The sequence below is a fragment of the Lytechinus pictus genome, chromosome 8, assembly GCF_037042905.1.
Source record: "Lytechinus pictus isolate F3 Inbred chromosome 8, Lp3.0, whole genome shotgun sequence".
NCBI lineage: Eukaryota > Metazoa > Echinodermata > Echinoidea > Temnopleuroida > Toxopneustidae > Lytechinus > Lytechinus pictus.
In genome coordinates, this window is record NC_087252.1 from 24923412 (window position 1) to 24946167 (window position 22756).

The following is a 22756-nucleotide window of genomic DNA, read 5'->3' on the forward strand; positions in this document are numbered from 1 at the left end:
CCTATTTGTTTGATTTGAGTTGCTTTGAAAAAAAAAAGTAAAATCATCTTTCTCTCTCTGCATAGCATTTCTGTATTATATCCGGACACCTCTTATACTAAATTCCCCCCGGTGACGTCACACTCAGAGTGATTTTTCTGTACACTCGTCTCTCGGGCTCTGACAGGTGGCTAACTTCATAGAGTTTCAAAGCAAAATATCGAGAAGGCAGAGTATTTTTGTGACATGCTATCTGTTTGAACAACTTATATATACTATATATTGTGTGTGGAACCCATATTTATGGAAACTCACCCCCTTCTAAATTCAACTTTAATCCTTTTTTTATTCGCATAATAATTACACTTGATGTTGGATGTATAGTGCCAGTGCTATTGTTCGAAGACGTATATGATTACTCTGCTTGCCGATAAATGTGTGACCTTCATAATGTAGATATCCATTTTGTAGTTTTATGTTACATACGATTTTCGTTACTGCTTTCCTGTTGTCGTCGTCATCATCATCATTATCACAATCATCATATCATCATTAGCATCATAATCATCATGATTCATCACCATCATGGTTGTCGTCGTATCGTCATCATCGTCACAAATATTATCACCACCAGCAGCAGCACCACATATCATCATCATCATCATCATCACCACCATCACCATCACACCATCATCACCGCCATAATCATCATCATTACTATCACCACCGTCATCATCATCATCATCATCACCGTCGTCTTCATCATCATCACCACCACCACCACCATCATCATCATCATCATCGCAATCATCACCATCACCACCATCATCATCATAATCATCATCACCATCATCACCACCACCACCATCATCATCATCATTATCATCACCACCATCATCATCATTTTCGTCATCATCATCATTATCTTCATCATTAATAATCTTGATCACCATCATCATTTCCGTTGTACATTTTACTCTCCTTGCATTCTTGTCATCAGGGGGGACTTGCGATGACGGCTTTTTCCGCTGCTCTGACGGTCTCTGCATCCATGAATCATTACGATGTGATTACCAGGATCATTGTATAACAGGGGAGGATGAGCTACTATGTGGTGAGCGATGTTAGACTCTTATCCATCAATAAATCAAATGTGAATATTGTATAGATAGATAAATAAATGGATGTATACCAAATGGATAGATGGATGGATGGATAGATAAATAGATAGATAGATAATAGATAGATAAGTAGGTAGTTAGATAGATAGATAGATAGATAGATAGATAGATAGATAGATAGATAGATAGAAAGAAATAGATAGATAGATAGATAGATAGATAGATAGATAGATAGATAGATAGATAGATAGATAGATAGATAGATAGATAGATAGATATAAAGAAATAGATAGATAGATAGATAGGTAGACCGATAGATATGATAGATAGATAGATAAATACAGATAGACGCACATCCATGAGTCATTAGAATGCGATTGCAAATTGAGTGGATGGGCAACTTATATCCCTGCTGAATGAAATATGAAATACGCACACATAGGTAAACATACACACTAGCTAGATGAATAGGTAGGTAGAACGGTAGATAGAGATAGATCCATGTTTACACAGAGAGATTAAAGGAGAATGAAACCCTTGAAACTAGCTGAATCCATATCAAAGAGAAAAATCAAAGAAACTTATTGTTGAAAGTTTGAGGAAGATTGAATGAATAATAAGAAAGTTATGAGCATTTGAATATTGAGATCACTAGTGCCATGTAGATCCTCCCATCGGCAATGCGACCAAGATCTGTGATATCACACACGTACAACTCCCTCATTACTTTAGTACTTATTTCACTTATATTCTCACTTTTATAGAGTCTATCACAAGGTTAGGTGTTTTCTTTATGAGATGACAAGTACAGAGGTTTCACAACATTATATCATTGATGAATCGTTTGTCATATGATTAGAATGAGCAAAAAGAGATGTTTTGGGGTATATTTTCAGTGTCCGAATGGGAGAGTTGTACGTGTGTGACATCACAGATCTTGGTCGCATTGCCAATGGGGGGATCTCCATAGCATTAGTGATCTCGACATTCAAATGCTCATAACTCTTTTATTGCTAGTCCTATTTTACTCAAAGTTTTGTTGATCTTATTCTTTGATTTTTCTGCTTTCACAAAAGCTAACTTGCTCCAAGAGTTTCATTCTCCTTTAATATTTAATCATGTATGTATATACTGTTTATGCATCCATGATAAAAAAATGCCATTACGAGTTTCCTTGTGCAAATGGAGAGTACCGACAGATATGTGGTTTTTTTTTTACCTGATGAAAACAAATATGAAAAATAAATGGGTTAATGGATTGATAGATACTGTAGATAGATAGATAGATAGATAGACAGATAGATAGATAGATAGATATATAGATAGATTTATAGATAGAAGGGATCGATGCAATATGGCACGTCCCATGTCCATATACGACTAGATCTATTGCATTTGTGTAATTCTTCATATTAATCATATCTCACATAAAACTTAGTATCATGTATAATGAATTTTGTATTTCATTTCTTTCATTTCAATTATTTTTGTTGTGTGCAGGAGAGTGCACCAGTGACCAATTTGAATGTGGAAATGGCAAATGCATACCGGAGTACTTTGTATGTAATTATCTTCCTGAATGCCAAGATTTCGAAGATGAGACTGGATGTGGTCAAGGAGAGAAAGGTAGGCCTAGCCGCATACACCATTAGCGTACACAGGATTTTTGAAAGGGAGGGGGGGGGGGGGTTAATGCGTGCCGACTGAAAAGTTGACTAGCAGAAAGAAAAATGCTCTTCACTAAAAAGTTGAGGTTGTTTCGTACCCCCAAAAAAAATCTTTAAAAGGTCTGTACAAAAAAGGTTGATTATATTAAAGGGGAATGAAACCTTCGGAACAAGTGGGCTTCTGTCGAAACAGAAAAATAAAAAAATAAGAACAAAGAAAGTTTGAGAAAAATAGGACTAATAATGAGAAAGTTATGAGCATTTGAATATTGCAATCACTAATGCTAATGAGATCCTCCTATTGGCAATGCGACAAGGATGTGTGATGTCACATGTGAACAACTTTCCCTTTGATGGACTATAAAATACCCCCAAAATGTATCTTTTTGCTTTTTCTAATGGTGATACAAACTCTTTATACATGATGTATTCTTTTAAAATCTGTATTACATTCCCTCCTTTATAGAAAGAACACATGATCTACCGATAGATGTGATAAAAGAGGCAGTTTAAGTGAAATATATACTTAAGTAATGGGGAGAGTTGTTCACAAGTGACATCACACGTATTAGTCGCATTGCCAATGTGATGATCTCCATAGCATTAGTGATCGCAATATTCAAATGCTCATAACTTTCTCATTATTTGTCCGATTTTTCTCAAACTTTCGTTGATCTGTTTCTTAGATTTTTTCTGCTTTCTAACAAGCTATCTTGTTCCAAAGGTTTCATTCTCCTTTAACGTATTTGCGTTGAGCCAATCAGAATATGTGGATTTCAGTAGCCATTATGACAGTCGTTGGTGAAAACTAACAAAGCATGGAGCTATTAAAAGTCAGCGTTAGAATTGTGTTACAATATCCTTGGACTCTCAAACACTATATACTCAAATTTTAATAGCTATATCTTATAATATGAGTTTTATAAGTTTTTTTCATAAAGAATCTTGAGAAATAGATTAAATCTGTTCACGTTGATAAGAAATGTGTCAATGGACATCCTTTGATCTGATATTTATTAAGTGCCCCTTTGAGAAAGTCACCATCTCGATTAAATTGGATTAGATTATTTTTGAGCTATAGTCTTTTCAGGCTTTAAAGGATATGGTCCAGGCTGAAAATATTTATACCTAAATAAATTGAGCCTTTCACAAAGCACAATACTGAAAATCTCATCAAAATCGGATAACAAATAATAAATTAATGGAATTTCAAAGTTTATCAATATTTTCTTTAAACAGTCATATGCACATCGTCATGAATATTTATTAGGTGGGCTGATGATGTCACATCCCCACTTTCCTTTTGCTTATGTTATTACATCAAATCATAATTGTTTCATTTATTTCATACATGTGTAAATGATGTGTCTCCATTATGATGAAATAGGTTGTGGCAATATGTAACTAATGCACTTAATCAGTTGTCAATCCAATTATTTTAGTTCTTGGTAGCTAGAACATTTTTTAATAAACCTAATTTCATATAATAAAATACATTGAAAGAGCAAGTGGGATATGACATCATCTGCCCACCTAATGAATATTCATGAAGACATGCCTAGAACTCAAGGTTTCACTGGAATAATGCACATCTTTAAAATTCAAGAACTTCTTTATTTGTTATCCGATTTTGATGAAATTTTCAGCATTTTAATTGAATTAAGCTAATTGTCATTCAATGTCCTATACCGAGGGAAAAGCCGGGGCCAATAAGAATTCCTTTCCTCCAACTTTTGCCCGCCCCCTCGCTATACGCACCTGTGTAACTTTAGGCCTACATTCCCATCCCCGCCCCAAAAGTGAGGCATCGATCGTCCCATTCCCCACCCAATAAACCATGCACCCCTAGCCCTATCCCCCCCCCCCCCCCCCCGCGATTTGGGGATTTTCCCTGCCTTTCTAATTATGCCACGCACGGTATACGGTGTCGCGCGATTTCCTGGCCAGATTTGGTATGCTTTTGATCCCTTTTTGTTAAGCGTTAGTCTCGTATTTTTGAGTCAGTAATCGTTTTAAATACTGCACTGGTTGGCATGCCCACTGGTTCTGCAAGCTCGCTTTTACTGAGTTATTTCGTGCTTAAATCTTGATAAAAAAAGGTGTTTAATTACTGTCCTCGGCCAGCCGTACAATACATTGACCGAAAACAGCACAAACCCAGTCTGATCCATCGGGGCAGCTGCGGCGGCGTCGCTGGGCCTGTGGTGTGTGTCGAGTTCTGCCAGCTGCGCCTGGTCTTTCCCGGTCCGGTATAGGTTGTAGAGGATTTAAACTAGTTGGTAATGTAATTATTACAGGAGTTAGGAAGGAATGGCAAATAAAATAAAGAGAAGTGCAAGAGAGAGATTGGTACAAAGAGACAGAGAGCATGGGGAGGATCGAGTTGTTGAAGGTTTTATTTTTTATCCTATTGTCGCAAGACGTAGACAGTCCAATTGCAATGGAACTGTTTAGTGTTGGTGTCATTGTCAACGCGGCAGAGCCTGAAGCTTATTTGGTCTACGTGACAGTGTACTTTATAACCCTCCTACCTAGTCTTAGGCCTCTATCATGCCTAACAATTAGGCCTAATTACAAATAGTGTTAGCATCTGCACTCGCCTGCATTTTACCAAAGCCGACTCCTTCATTTTGTTTCATTTTATATAAAAAGGGAAATTTCATTATTTTTTTTTAGTTAGGAGAGTTAGGTGACTTGAAAATAAAATCCGAGCAGCCAATTTGAAAAATTAATTTCCTTGTCAATTTTGTTTAAGAAATTGGTCAGTCAGCCATTTTGAAAGAAAAAAAAGGGCATCCCTTTTTTTTTAAATGGCAGGATGCTAAAGATTTTTATTTTTTTACTTTGCCTAACACATTTATTTTGTTTGTCTTTACAGTAAACATCACCCTTGTTCAAGGGACACCGATGCTCGTCCAGAACCCGTCATATCCCAACCCGTACCCCGCTCTTGAGAACCGTTACTGGGCTATCACCACCGAGGACCCTGATCTCATCATAGGATATACTTTCATCGATATCGAACTGAGACTAGGAGCCGTTTTGAACTTTGAAAACGGAACGGATGTGAGTCACCCCGTGAACGATTTGGCGAGTTATAATTACCGCTTCCAACCAGAAGGTTTCTTTGCTCTACAAACCAATGCGGCGTTTATGTTCTTCTATCCCGGACGGTACCCGGGAGGGCGTGGCTTCCAAATTGAACTCAATGCTATTGAACCGTCCAGTAAGTATTGTTGGTCTAGTAGTTAAAGGAGAATGAAACTCTTGGAGCAAGTTAGCTTTTGTGAAAGCAGAAAAATCAAAGAATAAGATCAACAAAAGTTTGAGTAAAATAGGACTAGCAATAGAAGAGTTATGAGCATTTGAATGTCGAGATCACTAATGCTATGGAGATCCTCCCATTGGCAATGCGACCAAGATCTATGATGTCACAGATGAACAACTCTCCCCTTTTAGACACTGAAAATATACCCCAAAACATCTCTTTTTGCTCATTCTAATCATATGACAAACGATTCATCAATGATGTAATGTTGTGAAACCTCTGTACTTGTCCTCTCAGAAAGAGAACACCTCACCTTGTGATAGACTCTATAAAAGTGAGAATATAAGTGAAATAAGTACTAAAGTAATGAGGGAGTTGTACCGGTACGTGTGTGACATCACAGATCTTGGTCGCATTGCCAATGGGAGGATCTACATGGCATTAGTGATCTCAATATTCAAATGCTCATAACTTTCTTATTATTCATTCAATCTCCTTCAAACTTTCAACAATATGTTTCTTTGATTTTTCTCTTTGATATGGATTCAGCTGGTTTCAAGGGTTTCATTCTCCTTTAATGTTCTTATGCATACCATGGCCTGTGCTCTAGTAGAATGTAACTTAGCTGCGCTTTGATAAACCTGGGCTCCGTAGCACAAAGTTTAGCGATTAATCGTCCACTTGATTTTTATGCTTGATTGTACATTGCAGTCAATGCAATCAATCGTAAAAAAATGTTCCACGATCATTGCCAAGCTTTGTTTCATGGGCCCCGGATCTTAAATTATTAGAAGCTGATATTGTCAAAGTTTTATTTACAATCTATCTTATATGCTTATTTTGTTCTCTTCCCATTCTTTAGTTGTGAAGAAACTTATTTGAATTTGCTAAATTCCCACACAGTTCTGGATGATTTGAGTTTCAGACGAGCTTCAATCATTCTCATACGTCTGGGTTTTTTGTAAACAAAAGTTCTTTGAACTTGATATTGGTAAAGAAAACCTGAACTGGGAGACGTTTGCGTCATAATTGGTTCTCTTTTAACCACAACTTAAGACCAAAGTATAAACCCAAGTGGAGAATATGGGCCCATGTATTCAATTCTGAATTTTATTCAGTAACCTTATGAATCCATTTGATTAATTTGACTTCAATTTTCCTGAATGTTTACCACAACTACCTTCTTCAAAAGCAGTTGAAAAGGTAAATAACTTGACTAACTGGTGCATACAGAGTGAGGTAAAATAAGAATAAAATAATTGGGAAATGAACCAACCTGTAGAAAGTTTAAAAAAACTTCTAAATGTCAGGTGTCCAAACAGCAAGCTAGATACAGATATAAATCTTGAATATAATTTTTGTACAGGGATACTTGAAATATGTTTTGTTATTTGTATGTCAAAATGTACAAAACAAACTGGAATTGTTGAAAATAGAAATAAACGAAATGAAATAAATGACACATTAACTGTCCATATATATCTGAATGTGTATTTACACTTGATTCCTTCAATAGCTTTCACACCAGCACCATGCGTAGATGGACAATTCCAATGCGCCAGCGATGGAGAGTGTATTCCCAGCTACTGGCAGTGTGATTATATTGTTGATTGCGCAGATGAAACAGACGAGGATGTCCAGGTTTGCGCCAATCTGCCGGCTCCAGGTATGTATGGTGATGATGATGAGGAGAAGAATGGTGCTGGTGGTGGTGGTGGTTTTGAAGATGATGATGTCAACTGTGTATATAGGTGTTGTACTAACTGATTATGATGGGAATGATAACCTTGTAAATGATAGTGATAATCATGATCATGATAGTGGTGTTGGTGCTCTTGATTGTGATGGTGATGATGATGGTGATGATGATGATGATTATGATTAATGATGATGATGGTGAGGATGATGATGATGATGGTGGTGTTGATGCTTTTGATTGTGATGATGATGGTGATGATGATGATTATGATTAATGATGATGATGATGGTGATGATGATGGCAGTGATGGTGATGATGAGGATGATGATCATGATGATGATTTTGATGATGATGATGACAGTAATGATGATGAGGATGATTGATGATGATGATGGCGATGATGATGACGATAATGATGATGATTATGATGATGATAATGACGGCAATGATCATGATTATAATTGGTGATGATAATGATAGTGATGATGATGGCAATGAAGGTGATGATGGTTATGATGATGATGACGGTAATGATGATGATTGATGATGATGATGGCAATGATGGTCATGATGGTTATGATGATGATGATGATGATGATGATGATTATGATGATGATGATGATGATGATGATAATGATGACGGTAGGGGGGAGGGAGGGGAGAGAAGAAAGAAAGAAGTGGATTGGTAAAGAGAATCTGGAGAGCGATCATAAAGGGATCTGAACACAACATACCCTAATTTATTTTGGTGTTTGGGGGCGATTCCACTCTAGAACTTCAAAAATATCATAAATTTCAACATGCTTTCAATAAGTCATAAGTAGTGTAATATTTTACTATGATACCTAAATTTTATGAAAATTATGAGTTTTAACCAAAAGTGAAGTCAGATATAGCTTTTTTGGGGGGAACAATGGAATTTTCAATTTTCAATAATTTTGCTAATTAAATAGTCAAGTACAAACACTGCCTGAAACAATTATTGGCAAAGCACGAGAAGATTGAAAATATTGCAGGTCAATGGAATAATGTATCATTGATGGTTCCAAATAATATCTACAACATTTTCATGATCCATAATAGGGGCAGCCCTGATTTTTCCGAACCTATTTTTGGCAATGTCCCGTACGACACATGAAAATGTAAAAGTTTTTCCTACAATTTTATTTTTGATGATGCAATTTCACAATATCAGTTTCTCTTTCTTTGACCCATGGGTGATCGATTTATCCCATAAGGATCTAATTACTGCCCTTCATTTTTCAATAATTGTCCTATTAAAAGTTGTCCCGTACGACACACACTGTGTCGTACAGGACATGTCCCGGGACGTGTCCCGTACGACACACAACATATAATGCATTTAATTGCAGGATTTGGATTCAGAAACTATAAATAGTAGGCCTATTTTAATTCAAGTCATTGATTTGACATAAAGTGAACTTAAAAAACACTTTTTTACCTCCATAGAACATGAAATAGGTGATTCTAACCATTTTAATTGATTTCATGTAGGCGTATTCCTTTGTGAATCCCTTCAGCTAAACTGGTGATTTTCACTGGTCAGAGCAGGTTAATTCCTTTGTCATTGAACATGAAAAGAAAATTGATTCACCCTAGCCTATCTATTTGGACTTCCCTTGATGATCACTAATTTTTTTATATACAGTATTGAAACTCCTTACTTTTTTCAAGTTGTAAAAAAAAATCTGGAAAATAAGACAAACCATATGGTTTCATGAATTGCAGAAAGGTTTGAAAAAGTAGAACCGCATTTCTTTATAAAAAATATTTTGTGGAATTACAAGTGACAGTTGTGACATATATCACGTAGATATACATTTTATATGAAAAATGATTACCGGTACATTTTAGCCCCATAATTTACACAAACAGTTTCATTCATTCATTGTTTAAATAGTGTATTGGAAATCATCAATTAATTCACTAAAATATAACTTCACACAAAACCTCAAGTTTTTCTGCTCGTAAACATGCTGTGAATGAACCATTGTACATTTCCCATCATGAAAAAAAATGATAACATTTTGCTCCCGATTGTATATATTGAGGTTCCTTAATTATATTGTCCTGAATGACTACTTATTAAAAGACTTTTCATTAAAAAGGAAGAATTTAGGGGCAATGCTCCCCTTCTGATTGATAAAAAGTTCATTGTTTTATTCAGGCTGCCCAGTACAACATGCAAGTGCCTGTACAACACACAAGTGTCCCGTACGACACACAAGTGTTCCGTACGACACACAAGTGTCCCGTACGACACATTATTTTGTTTATGATATATTGACAGAAATATTCAGCCAATAGCAGTTCCTAACATAATGAATGTCTTTAGTTTGATAGGATTATCATTATCATCAGCCAAATAAAATGATTGAAGAAGTCACAGAGACATAAAGTAAGAATGTTTGGCTTCAATTTAGAGATGTCCCGTACGACACACTTTGAGTGTCCTGTATGCCACAATGTTCTTAAAAATTGTAATTTGCTTTATTTATTCATGAATGTTTATTTTGCTTTCTTTCATAGATGTGTTTGTTCTTGGGTAATTGAATATCAATTTGAGTTCAGTTTCTATGAAAATTATCAGTCCAACTCACAGACTTTAGAGTAAAAACTTGAGGTTTCTAAAAAAGCCACTTTTTCTGCGTCCGTACAACACATTACTATTTTAAATCTGTATTATACAGGATGTGAATTAAAGTCATGTTAAGTCTTGGTTTTTCTAACACTCTGGTAGTACTTGATGATCACATTTAGTTACTGGAATTCTTTTTTTTTCTTGTAAAAAAACTGTCAAATGTTCTCTAAATGTCCCGTACGACACGTATGGAATCACCCTAATGATGATGATTATGATTGACTGATGATGATGATGTTGATGGCAATGATGATGATGATGAAGGTGATACAGATGTCGTTGATGATGATAGTGATTAGGCTAATGTAATGATGTTGGGGATGAGAAGGACAATCATTGGTGATGGTGATCATAACCATTTGTATGATGGACAAGGTACTTATAATACGAATGATGTTGATAATATTGATGATAATCATTTATGAAATGGAGACGTTAAAGAGACAAAATACGAAACTGTATTATTATTTCCCTTTCTCAGGAGAGTGTGTGGAAGGCAACCACCAGTACCAATGTGATGACGGTTCATGCATCCACAATTCCTGGAAATGTGATTGGTATGAAGATTGCCCCGGAGGAGAGGATGAGTTATACTGTGAGTTCTTTTAAAGTTTATTTCTCTCCCATCATGGGTGATGATAATCTTCACCTTCTAAGTTCTCTGCACAAGTAGAAGTTGCGTCGTGTGGTAGAAGGAATCCATAAATATTATGATTCATCCCGTAATCTCGAATATATTATATATAAGTTTATCAGTTATGAATCTTGTACGGGAAGTGGTAAAAATTGTGTGGTTAAAGGACAAGTCCACCCCGATAAAAAGTTGATTTGAATTAAAGGAGAAAAATCCAACAAACATAACACTGAAAATTTCATCAAAATCGGATGTAAAATAAGAAAGTTATGACATTTTAAAGTTTCGCTTTATTTCACAAAACAGTTATATGCACATCCTGGTCGGTATGCAAATGAAGAGACTGATGACATCACCCACTCACTATTTCTTTTGTACATGTATTTTATATATGAAATATTCTAATTTTCCAATCATTGTCAAGTGAAACAATGATTAACTCATCCCTGAATATTTCGAATTAGCATTATTTAATAATATATGGTTCAGTCAAGTTGGTCCCTATTGTCAAATCTGTAAAAAATGAAATATTGTATAATTCAAACAATAAAAAACAAAAGAAATAGTGAGTGATGGACATCATCGACCGACTCATCTGCATGTCACTGAGTTGTGCATATCACTGTTTTGTGAAAAATAAGGGAAACTTTAAAATGCCATAATTTTCTTATTCTACATCCGATTTTGATGAAATTTTCAGCATTCTGCTAGTTTGATTTTTCTCTATTTATTCAAATCAACATTTTTCTGGGGTGGACTTGACCTTTAAAGGATTCACAGGATGGATTTCTGACATGAAGGCTGCATTGATGGCCCCCATATGATATGATAATATAAATGAGGATGATGATATTCATGATAATGGTGTTGATAATGATGATGATGTTGATGTTGATAATGATGATGATGATCATCATCATATTGATGATGATGTTCATCGTTTATTTCTCCTGTGTCAATTCCAAAGAATTATTTCACTACCCTAGGCCCTGCATCAAAGGCTTACTTAATGGATAATACCATTGATTTAAATGACTGATTGCCCACAAAAAAATGCAAATATATTCATGAAAATCATTGATAACAGTTATGTGTAACAGGGCCCAAATTCCTTCTCTTTCAGGCGACTGTGACCAAAGTAATTCATTTCAATGTGTACCCACCGACAGGTGCATTCCAGACTTTTGGGTCTGTAACTGGTTCTTTGACTGTGAAAACGGAGCAGATGAAACAGTATGTGGAGGGCCAGACTCTACAGGTATGTATAGGATTGGTAAACTGCCAATTAGTCCACATCCTCATTGTTTCCATTCCATTTGGTAGCGCACGACACTGGCAATGGTCCGACGGTCCCAGACCAGTAAAAACTGCCGACGGGCCAGTAACTTTGAAAGACATAGCCAGATTTACTGGTCCGATACGACCAGTAAAAAATATATTAAACTGATACAAATGATATTTTCTCCTCTTTTGTAAATTATATAAATGGCTCTGGCATCTAGAAAAAATGGCTCCCCAAAATTGAGAAATAGTTCTCATGAATTACATGTATGTGTGTGTACTGTTTGTTTGCGTGCTTTTATTTTGGGGATGGGGCAATAAAATCAATAAAAGAAAGCAAATTAACTTAAGTCTATTTTTATGTTTTTCTTTATTTTGGGGGACCAGTAAATTTCAGGTTTGGACCTGTAAGATGTGAAAAAAACTGGGTATCTACTGGTCCCAATGAACATTTTGGACCAGTAGAAAAAAAGAGTTAGTGTGGACTGTGGAGCCCTGCATTTGGTCGAATTGCCATTTATCAATATCATTTTTTTTCCAAATTCCAGTTAGGCTTTACCCCTTTCGTCTAATATCTAGTTTGTTGAACACCTTTTAGTCTATATGGTTAAGCCTAGCTTTAATAGCAGGGTGATGTAAGATTGCTTTGAGCACCTAACTGGATATGTGCACTGTTTCAATAGTTCCATGATATTTGCTCTGGCAACAATTGCTCTGCTGTAAATTCTACACCATGGCTCGACATGAGCAGTGGCTCGGGCAACCAAAAATGAGAATTGGGCCACCAAAATTCTTTAAAAGCCAACACTTGGTGGCCCGGTTTGGCTACCTAAGTTTTGATAAATTGTAATGTTTTCTATTGTTTCAGGCCACTAAATTTGCTTTGCGGGCCACCAAAATTGTAAAACTGGTGATTTTGGTGGACCGATCGGGCCACCGAGCAATAATGTTAGTGTGTAGCCTTGTCTACACACTAATTGAATGACAAACTTCAACCCTAGGTTTAACACTATAGCCTACACTAAACCTAAGATAAAACCCTATTGCAACCCTAACCATACATCTTAGAGGAAACAAAGCCCTGAGCAGTTTTTGCCGGAGCAAATGTTGCATCACCATATCAATACCCTTTATTATCATTGTTTACGTACAGATGCAAGGTTTTTAAGCCCTGGGGAGTCTTTTAACTTTACTTCGCCCAACTATCCAAATGAATACGGTGCCAATGTGTACTATCTTTACACCTTCGAGACCAGTCAAAGCTATCAAATTCAGGTAAGAGTTCAAGTTATTATAGAGATCCATTGGCTCAGTTTTTTTAAAGGGTTAAAATCCCCTCCGGAGGGGGGGGGGGGGGGACGCTCATCAACATTTGCCATCTGAATACCTCTCAGATTGTAAAATTATGATATTGGCTGCCAATATGTCCTTGTTTTTGATTTGGTGATTGATCCGTGGCATGTTTAATATAATAATAACACTCAATATTTATAACATGCTTTTTCCCACATGGCCCAAAGCGCTCACAATTTCAGTTAAACTTATTTATGCAAACAAAAAATCAGAGTGACATTAAATGAAGACAGTCGCCTAGAACAAAACAGTTTTAAGGGACTTCTTAAATGACTCAATTGTTGGGGATTGTCTTATTGTGAGAGGGAGTTTGTTCCATTCCATTGAGGATGCAACGGTGAATGTTCTATCTCCGGTCTGTTTTCGTTTAGTTGGATATGTTAATTTAAGTGGGTGTTCAGAGGATCTAGTTCTTATTAATATTGTGTATATCGAGAAAAAAAATGCACCCATGACGAAAAAAAATTGTGCAGACACTTCAAGGTAGCTGTGACTGAAAAGTCATGATTGAATTTCTCTGCTAGGGGCAATAATTTATGGAATAATGGCCTTATCATGGCAAAATGTATCTTGGAATAAATTGGAATGGTGATTCCAGTCATTTTTACCTTTTGTCTTTTTTAACGACTGTATGATTATTTTCTGTTGCAGTTTTTCAGGGTTTCCTCTTTACCACGTGCATGCATGTATCAGAGACACAATCAACAATGAGCACCTTATGGCTCTTTTTGTTATAAAGTTAAACCAATATTAGCCAGAGCTTACAACCTATTTGGATTCTGCATACAGATCGATGTCTATCAATTTTCCACTGCCCTCGGAGGGTTCACAACTATTGGCGATGGGCTCGATCCAACCAATCACAACTCTGCTCTTGCCTATCTGAACCACTATACCCAAGTCCCAACCTCTTCAACAATAAGAGTTACGTCGACTTCGTATACACTCTGGCTGGAGATTCACGGAGGCCCGTATGGATTTGATGTGTTGTATGCATCGGCAACCTCGATACCGCTTAGTAAGTAATTGTTTTAAAAGGATGGTCCGGGCTGAAAATATTCATATCTATATAAATAGAGTAAAATTCCCAGAGCAAAATGCTGAAAATTTTTCCAAATCGGATAACAAATAATGAAGTTATTGAATTTTAAAGTTTATCAATATTTTGTGAAAACAGTCGTATGCACATCGTCATGAATATTCATTAGGTGGGCTGATGATGTCACATCCCCACTTTCCTTTTCCTTATGTTATTACATGAAATCATAAATGTTTCATTATTTCATACATGTGTAAATGATGCGTCTCCATTATGATGAAATAAGTTGCAGCAGTAAATAATAATGCACTCAATCAGTTGTTTTAGTTCTTGGTAGAAAAATGTTGAATAAACCTAATTTCATATAATAAAATACAAAAAAACAAGTGGGATATGACATCATCAGCCCACCTAATGAATATTCATAAAGACATGTCTAGAACGGTTTCACCGGAATAATGCAAATCTTAAAAATTCAATAACTTTGTTATTTGTTATCCGATTTTGATCAAATTTTCAGCATTTTGCTTTGTGAATTTTACTCTATTTATTGAGATATAAATATCTTCAGCCTGGACCATCCCTTTAAGAGCTGATAAAATTCAATTGACTCATTCATTCATATACCAATTTATTCAGGAAGGTATTTTTGTATTAGTATGACATGTCTTGACAGCTTCATCTATCTACACTGTATAACGGGGTGCAAGCCAGTGTTTTTCTGGACGAGAATGAAGGTAGGCTAGAGTCCTTGAAAAAGCCAAAGAGATCCTGACCAATGAGAACCATGCTCTCCATAAATATTATAATTTGATGAGGTCAGGCAAACGTCTGAGATCACTTCCGGGCAGAACCTCACGCTTTGTAAATTCTCTTGTTCCTGTTTCAATCCATACATTTAATAGCCATACTTAAAATGGTATCCCCCCTTGATCCTGCCTTTATTTCAATTTCACTATCTTTGTTTGTTGATTTGCATAAATTAATATTATTATTATTATTGTTATTATTATTATCATTATTATGATTATTATTATTATCATTGTTGTTGTTGTTATTTACATTATGTCTTGTGTTTTTATTTCCTATAGCTTGTGAAGCGGACGAGTACATATGCCCTGGGTACTGCATTCCTGGTGATTTTGAGTGTGATTTCTGGCATGACTGTCTCAACGGAGAGGACGAGATGGGATGTGGTCATGAAGAAAGGATCAATGGTAAGTCTACAGGGAGGGGTGTTTCAAGAAGATTTAAGTTAGAGTCACATTTAAATGCTTACGCATTTAAGCTAGACAACACACAACCTTATTGATTAATACGTAGTCGTGCACATCCTTTTGGCATGATCTGACCAATATGGTCATGAGCTTTATACCGCACGCAACTAGGAATTTAAGTGAAACACTAAGGCATAGTTAAATCTTTGTGAAACACACCCCTCCCACTTCCTTTTATATTCACTTTTTCCACAAGCAGTTGGTGTGCTTCTCAGACATCATACTACAACATGGGCTATCCGCATTTGTACAACGCCTACTTAGCTTGTTGTACACAAGCAAATGGGAGGCTGAATGTCAAACATTTGTACCGTTGCACACAATACGTACCATCCAAAATGTACCATTGCACAGCTTTAGGAGGTGACGTCACACAATTTAATTCATTGCGCTTAGCCTGCTGGCTAAATGCGCAATGCTGCCCAAGGTCATGTGCGCTTATGGGATTTTGCTTTTCGCTTTCAATTTTTTTGCTCCCTTTTCATAGATTACTGCAGGGAAAAACTCTTGTTTTTGTCATATTTTAATTCCGAGGCGTTGTACAACACAAATAGCAAATATTCTTATTCATGCAATGGTGAAAGAAAGAGACGCTCTATTCAACTCAGCTAACGCCTCGTTGAATAGAGCGTCTTTCTTTCACCTCATGCGAAATCTCGCACCATCGCACTCATGTCTATTCGCTATTTGTATATTGGCTACCCATAATTAAACCAGGGTCCCATAACACAAAGGTTAGCAATTATCGTACGCTTGATTTTTTACGATTGATAGTACATTGTAGCCAATGGAATCAGTCGTAGAAAAATGTTCTACGATCATTACTAAGCTTTGTGTTCCGGGCCCGTATTTTAAATCAAACGCAAGTTCAGTATACGGCCCAGCGAGTGCACATACATGTACAATCCAGAAATACTCTTCATGGAAGTGCAAAGATGTATGAGATACATGTACGTATGATTATGGAAATGTATTGAAATTGATGAAATCATTGGTTCTCTCCTCTTTTTTGACATTCCAGAATACACCCTCGACCTGGACAGTTCTCAGGTATTTACGTCACCGAACTACTCCTCCCCTTACGTGGGCGACCACGGGCTGTACTACTGGTCGTTCGATGGATCGGCCGTGGAAGGCGATTACATCATCCGGTTCACCTTCCACCCCTACAACATCAGTGCTTCGTCGTACGTCGCCTTCGGGAGCGGCCTGGACTTCACCAACCAAAGCTCTTTCTACGCCGTGTATGGAGGACAGGATGACCTTGACCTTCATCATCATTACTCCGCGGAGAACCAGGTGTGGGTGGAGTTCTACGTGGGCGGGGAAAGCACTTCCTACCCCGGTTTCTCTGCTACGGCTGAACTCATTTTTCGTTCGGGTAAGTTCAGTCGAATAGAGAAATTATCCTTTTTTGAATATCTGCTACTGTAACAGCTGAGTCTTATTTCTTATCAAGGTAAGAAAAAATAAAGGAAATGTTATTAACATTACCTATGTTGATTTAATCAAAAAGGTATTTTGCAATGAATTTACTGCAAATCGTAGGATTATGACTTAGTAGAAGGCAGCAAATACTATCTCTTGATAATCCAATCTTAATTGTAATCTACATAAAAATGGTATCAAATTATTTTCGAGGAGATACTCTTACAAGATTTGTGTTGGTGACATTTTTTTTTTCATAAAATAGTAGTAGTATTAGAAGTAGTAGTTATTTTAAGTATTAGTAATAGTAGCAGTTGCAGCAATACTAGCAGTATTAGAAATATTATAACGAGACTTATTGATATTATATCTCATTCCTTTGCATTCCTTTTTTGTAGACCAATGTGCTGAAAACCAGTTCCAATGCCCTGACTTAACCTGTATACCTCTATTCTACCAATGTGACTTTTATCCTGATTGTGTGCCTGGCTATACCGATGAACTTCTTTGCCCGCATCCTCCCGTTGGTAAGGTTGTGATTTTTAAAGGACAAATCAGGGAAAAACTTTAATCTCAAATTTGATAGGCATTTAAAGAGAAAAAGAGAAAAACTTTCAACTATGTTCTGTAAGTCTTACATGTACATGTATGTTAAAAATCGCGACGTAAAGGAAATTTTCTGTTGAAGTCATTAAAAAAAATGTGGAGCAAACCCTAAAAGGACTTGGCTGCAGTATTTGAGATGTATTGAGGGCTGGGGGGGGGGGAGAGAGAGTCATCATGCCCCCCCCCAGTCCTTTTAGGGTTAAAGAATATACTTTTTATCATGTATTTATAAAATTATAAAAAAAGTTCTGAAATATACATTTCAGAGGTGAATCAATAAATAAATGAAATGAAAATAATTGATCATCTTATGATCATAATAATGTTTAAATGTGATGTGATGTAGCAATAATTTAGTAACACCTTCTATCAATTTTCAGTTCACCAGGAGATTATCCTGGAAACTTCCTACGACTTCACTTCCCCTCTCTATCCTGCAAGTTATCCCGGCAACAGCACGTTCTTCCCCTACACCTTCTCATCCCCCGACCCAAGCAAGCACATCATGTTCGAGTTCTCCGTCTTCCAAGTCGGCCTAGGCGGCGCTCTCTCGTTCGGGACGGGGCACGATTATTTCGACTTCCCGTCAACTTTCGACGTGTTCCACTCAAACGTGGCTCCTACGACTGTATATGCACAATCGGACCAGGTGTGGGTGGAATTCTTTTCCGGTTTCACCGACGGTCAGGGATTCCACGCGACCGTCTCGACATACCCTGCTGGTCGTGAGTAGCGATTACTTGACCCTTTTGCCCCCTGGGCCCTGTTGCATAAAAGTTACCATTTTGGTATCCAAAGGTAACTTGCCTGGAATCCTTGATTTTGATTGGCTGTTGATCAGTGTTACCATGGTAGTTACCATTGGATGGTTACTATAATAGTAAATTTTAAAGGACAAGTCCACCCCAACAAAAAATTGATTTGGATAAAAAAGAGAAAATCCAACAAGCATATCTCTGAAAATTTCATCAAAATCGGATCTTAAAAGAAAGTTATGACAATCCTTGATTTTGATTGGCTGTTGAACAGTGTTAATTGGTCAATAGTGGCATAAATCTCTAATAGAAGAATTTCAATGTATCAGCTCATTTTTCTCTAAAATCATTCTTAGCTGGTTATAAGATAGCTTTCTTCACCATTCACAAATTAATAAAGAGCACAGTAAACATTAAAAAAACATACAATTAATGTACATGTAAGCACAATTTTAACATTTTTGGCTTTCCATAATTTTAGCACAGAGTTAGGTCTAAGTTAAACCTGACTTCAGAATACGGGCCACTATGTTTAGCTATCATTACAAATGTGGAACGATCAGGGGGGCGTTTCATCAACATTTTTGTCCGACAAGTTGTCAGATCTAACAACTTTTCTGGATTTTGATTGGCTAAGAAGCACTGTTACTATGGTAACTGTCGGATAAAATGGGACCTGTCGGATAAAATGTCTGACAAGTCCTTTCATGAAACGCTCTCCAGGGCTTCTTTTTTTAAAGAAAGAGTTTATATGATGCCTTCATTTTTATGTTGCTCTCCCTTCTTGGCTCTTGAAGTCTAGACTGACTTTTTAGGAAAATAATATATTCACATTAAGGACGTTCCACAGTTATATTTGTGCGCATTATGATCTGCGCATAGTTTACACTCTGCGCGCTGACGTCACAATGGATGAACAGGTGATTAATTAGCTGCGGGTATGAGCTGATTTTTCTCATCTTCTGTCTATGAAATGAGGAAACATGAGAATGAATAGAATGCAATGTGTCATGATACAGGGGTGTGAGAATTCAGCTACTTCTGCTTTTGATTTTCAGCTCAATTTCAGCTCATTTTAGCTTACCTCTGTACAAAAGTATCGGAGTTCTTTCAATCTCAGGGTTTTTCCAATACACTTCAGCCTTTTTATTTGTGATCACTCACATCATTTATGATATGAAAAAATACGAACTGTTTTGATTGTTTTGATTACAAATGATTATATTATTATGATCAGAAGAAGGGCTGATGAAAAAATGTATTTCTTCTCTTCTGTAAACGTGATTGGTTTCATGTATCTTTCCCTTCTGTCTTTCTTCCCCATTTTCTTTTTCTCTCCTTCGATCCCGTAGTCATCCCTCCCCCAGTGGTCTGTGATTCTAGCCAATGGGCATGTCACGATGGACTGTACTGTATTCCACTACACTATCGATGTGATGGTCATCAGGACTGTCCTTCCAACGGAGAAGACGAGCACGGATGTCGTAAGTAGCCCTTTCCCTATCATTCCACAAATAGCAACTAATATTAAACTTATTGTATTATTGATATGCATTTCGTAGTGTAGAATTTCTATTTTTTTATTTCTAATCCAATATTTCTTTAGTCAGTAAATGTTGAATCCTATCTAATGCAATTAAGTATTTCAAAATAATTCTTAACAGTGGCAATTGTCATAATTATACAGTTTGTTCATACATGTATGGAAATGTATACATACAGTTTATTCTGTGTGTGTTGATTCTTTAATTGGGACCTTGGATTATGTTTGAAACTTTTGTGGTTAAGACTCTTCTTTCAATCTGAAGGATGCGGGTTCGATTCCAAGCCATGGCGTGTTTTCCTTCGGCAAGAAATTTAGCCACATGGTGCTGCACTCAACCCAAGTGAGGTAAATGGGTACCGGCAGGAAGTAATTCCTCAAAAAACTGTGCGCTCCAGAATCGGTAGACTAGCTTAGCCGGGGTAATATAGGAGCACCTTGAGCACCCAGCAAGGTGGATACGTGCGCTATACAAACCCTATATTATTAGTTATTATTTAAACTTGATTTTGAAGAATTAAATATGACATTTGCTTTTGTATACGGGTCTAAAAAAAATTATTTCAACTATTAATGTTCGAACTTTATACATGCGTAAGGCACCTTTGACCCCAAAGTCAAAAGTCAGGAATCCTGCAAGCAGCCTTATGCTTTTAATTCTCACATTTTATTGTAGAAAATAACGGGCAATTCGCAGGAAAGCTGCAATGAAAAAGATAATAATAATAATCTGCTTTTAAATATAGCGCTTAATACGACGTCTAAGCCCTTTACAGACATATTATTACCCTGGTCATAGGATTCTGGCGTGCTCGCATACGATGTATGCACTTTCTCCACTCCCTGGGGAGCATTCCAACAAGAGTTCCGATACTCGATTGCTAAGCATACCGCATAGGCTTTTGCATCCTACCGGGTACCCATTTACCACCTTGGTGGAGAGTGGCAAAGTGTGGATTGACGCCTTGCCAAAGGACGCTAGGCCGTGGTGGAATTCGAACACATAACCTCATGATTACAAGGCAAGAGTCAGAACCGCTACACCACGATGCTTCCATGAAGAGCATTCTCATAACGGGATCCCTGCCAAAAGACTCGGTATAGACGTTTGACAAGTTGCCTAACTATATATTATCATTTTATGTATTATCTATCTCTTATATTTCTTTCTTTTTAAAATGCACAATATACGCCGTTATCTACATGTATATCTCTCATTCACTCTCTGTCTATTTAATAGCTAATTCAAACTGCAGAGAGTACCAGTTTGAATGTAAGAATGGAGCATGCCTTCCTGAGCATTCCCAGTGTAACGGCCTTGAGCAGTGCTCAGAAGGAGAAGATGAAATAGGCTGCGGGCATCAAGGTAAATCATGGGGCCTGTTTCATGAAACTTGTTACAATAACAAATTTGCAATAACAGTTTAAAGCAACTGAAATCAATCAATTTGATTGGTTGATAGTAAACTTGTTAAGCTGAAGCCAGGGTTATGATATCCAAGTCCTTATATGAGGACTGTTTATTATTATCATCATTATCATAGAAACTGTGCTATACAGGACCGTTTATTATTATTATTGTAGAAATTGTGCATTTGTTATAACAGGTATTTATGAAAAGGGACCCAGAATGGCATAAAAATAGCGAACGGGCATGAGTGCGATGGTACAAGGGAGATGCTCTATTCAAAGAGGTGTAGGCGATCTGAATAGAGCATCTCTCCTGCACTAAATGTGAAATCTTGTATGATCGTATGAATTAGAATTATTTGCTATTTACTTTATACAACACCTCCGAAGTTAGTGAAATTGTGAATAGAGTGAATAATGATTGATTTTTCCTTTCAGTGTTCCCTAAGAATAAGGAAACGATTAATATCGCAAGCAAAACTTAAATTCCTTGAGCAGCATGCCTTATTACTAGCTCTGATTCAAGAGCATATCTGGGGAGTGTTACATGTAAGGAATTGTCGAAAGTTTTATCCGACAAGTCCCGTTTTATCCGACAATTACCATGGTGCCATTGCTTCCTATCCAATCAGGGGCATTTCATCAACATTTTTGTCTGACAAGTTGTCAAATCTGACATCTTTCCTTGATTTTGATTGGCTGAGAGGCATTTAATGTTACTATGGCAACTGTCGGATAAAACAGGGCTTGTCGGAAGTTTTATCCTTTCATGAAATGCTTTCCATAATGAAGGAAATTTGTCAGGGGCCTGTTGCAGAAAGAGATGCATTTAAACACAATTCAAAATATCAAGCGCAAGTCATGAATATGGGTGCTTCATTGGCTGAAAATCAAGTTGCGCAAGATTTTTAGAGTTGCGTTTGATCGCAACTCTTTCTGCAACGGGCCCCTGATCTGATAATTTGTCGGATGAAAATGTTGATGAAACTCTCCCCTCTAGCATCAGTGCACACTGAGTCTGTATAGGCCTATGT

The 22756-nt window shown here is 36.8% G+C and overlaps 1 protein-coding gene across 1 annotated transcript in view; it reads left to right on the forward strand.

The window, feature by feature from the left end:
• The window catches only part of LOC135155122 (low-density lipoprotein receptor-related protein 2-like), a 70570-nt gene that overhangs the window by 12105 nt on the left and 35709 nt on the right, over window positions 1–22756 (forward strand). Inside the window, exons 8-21 of the mRNA XM_064103836.1 lie at window positions 980–1093; window positions 2601–2726; window positions 5646–5993; window positions 7552–7701; window positions 10878–10991; window positions 12154–12288; window positions 13465–13586; window positions 14454–14682; window positions 15795–15920; window positions 17002–17361; window positions 17807–17935; window positions 18395–18739; window positions 20122–20253; window positions 21553–21678. Coding sequence (XP_063959906.1) covers window positions 980–1093; window positions 2601–2726; window positions 5646–5993; window positions 7552–7701; window positions 10878–10991; window positions 12154–12288; window positions 13465–13586; window positions 14454–14682; window positions 15795–15920; window positions 17002–17361; window positions 17807–17935; window positions 18395–18739; window positions 20122–20253; window positions 21553–21678 — 2556 coding nt within the window. The remainder of the gene's footprint in view (window positions 1–979; window positions 1094–2600; window positions 2727–5645; window positions 5994–7551; window positions 7702–10877; window positions 10992–12153; window positions 12289–13464; window positions 13587–14453; window positions 14683–15794; window positions 15921–17001; window positions 17362–17806; window positions 17936–18394; window positions 18740–20121; window positions 20254–21552; window positions 21679–22756) is intronic.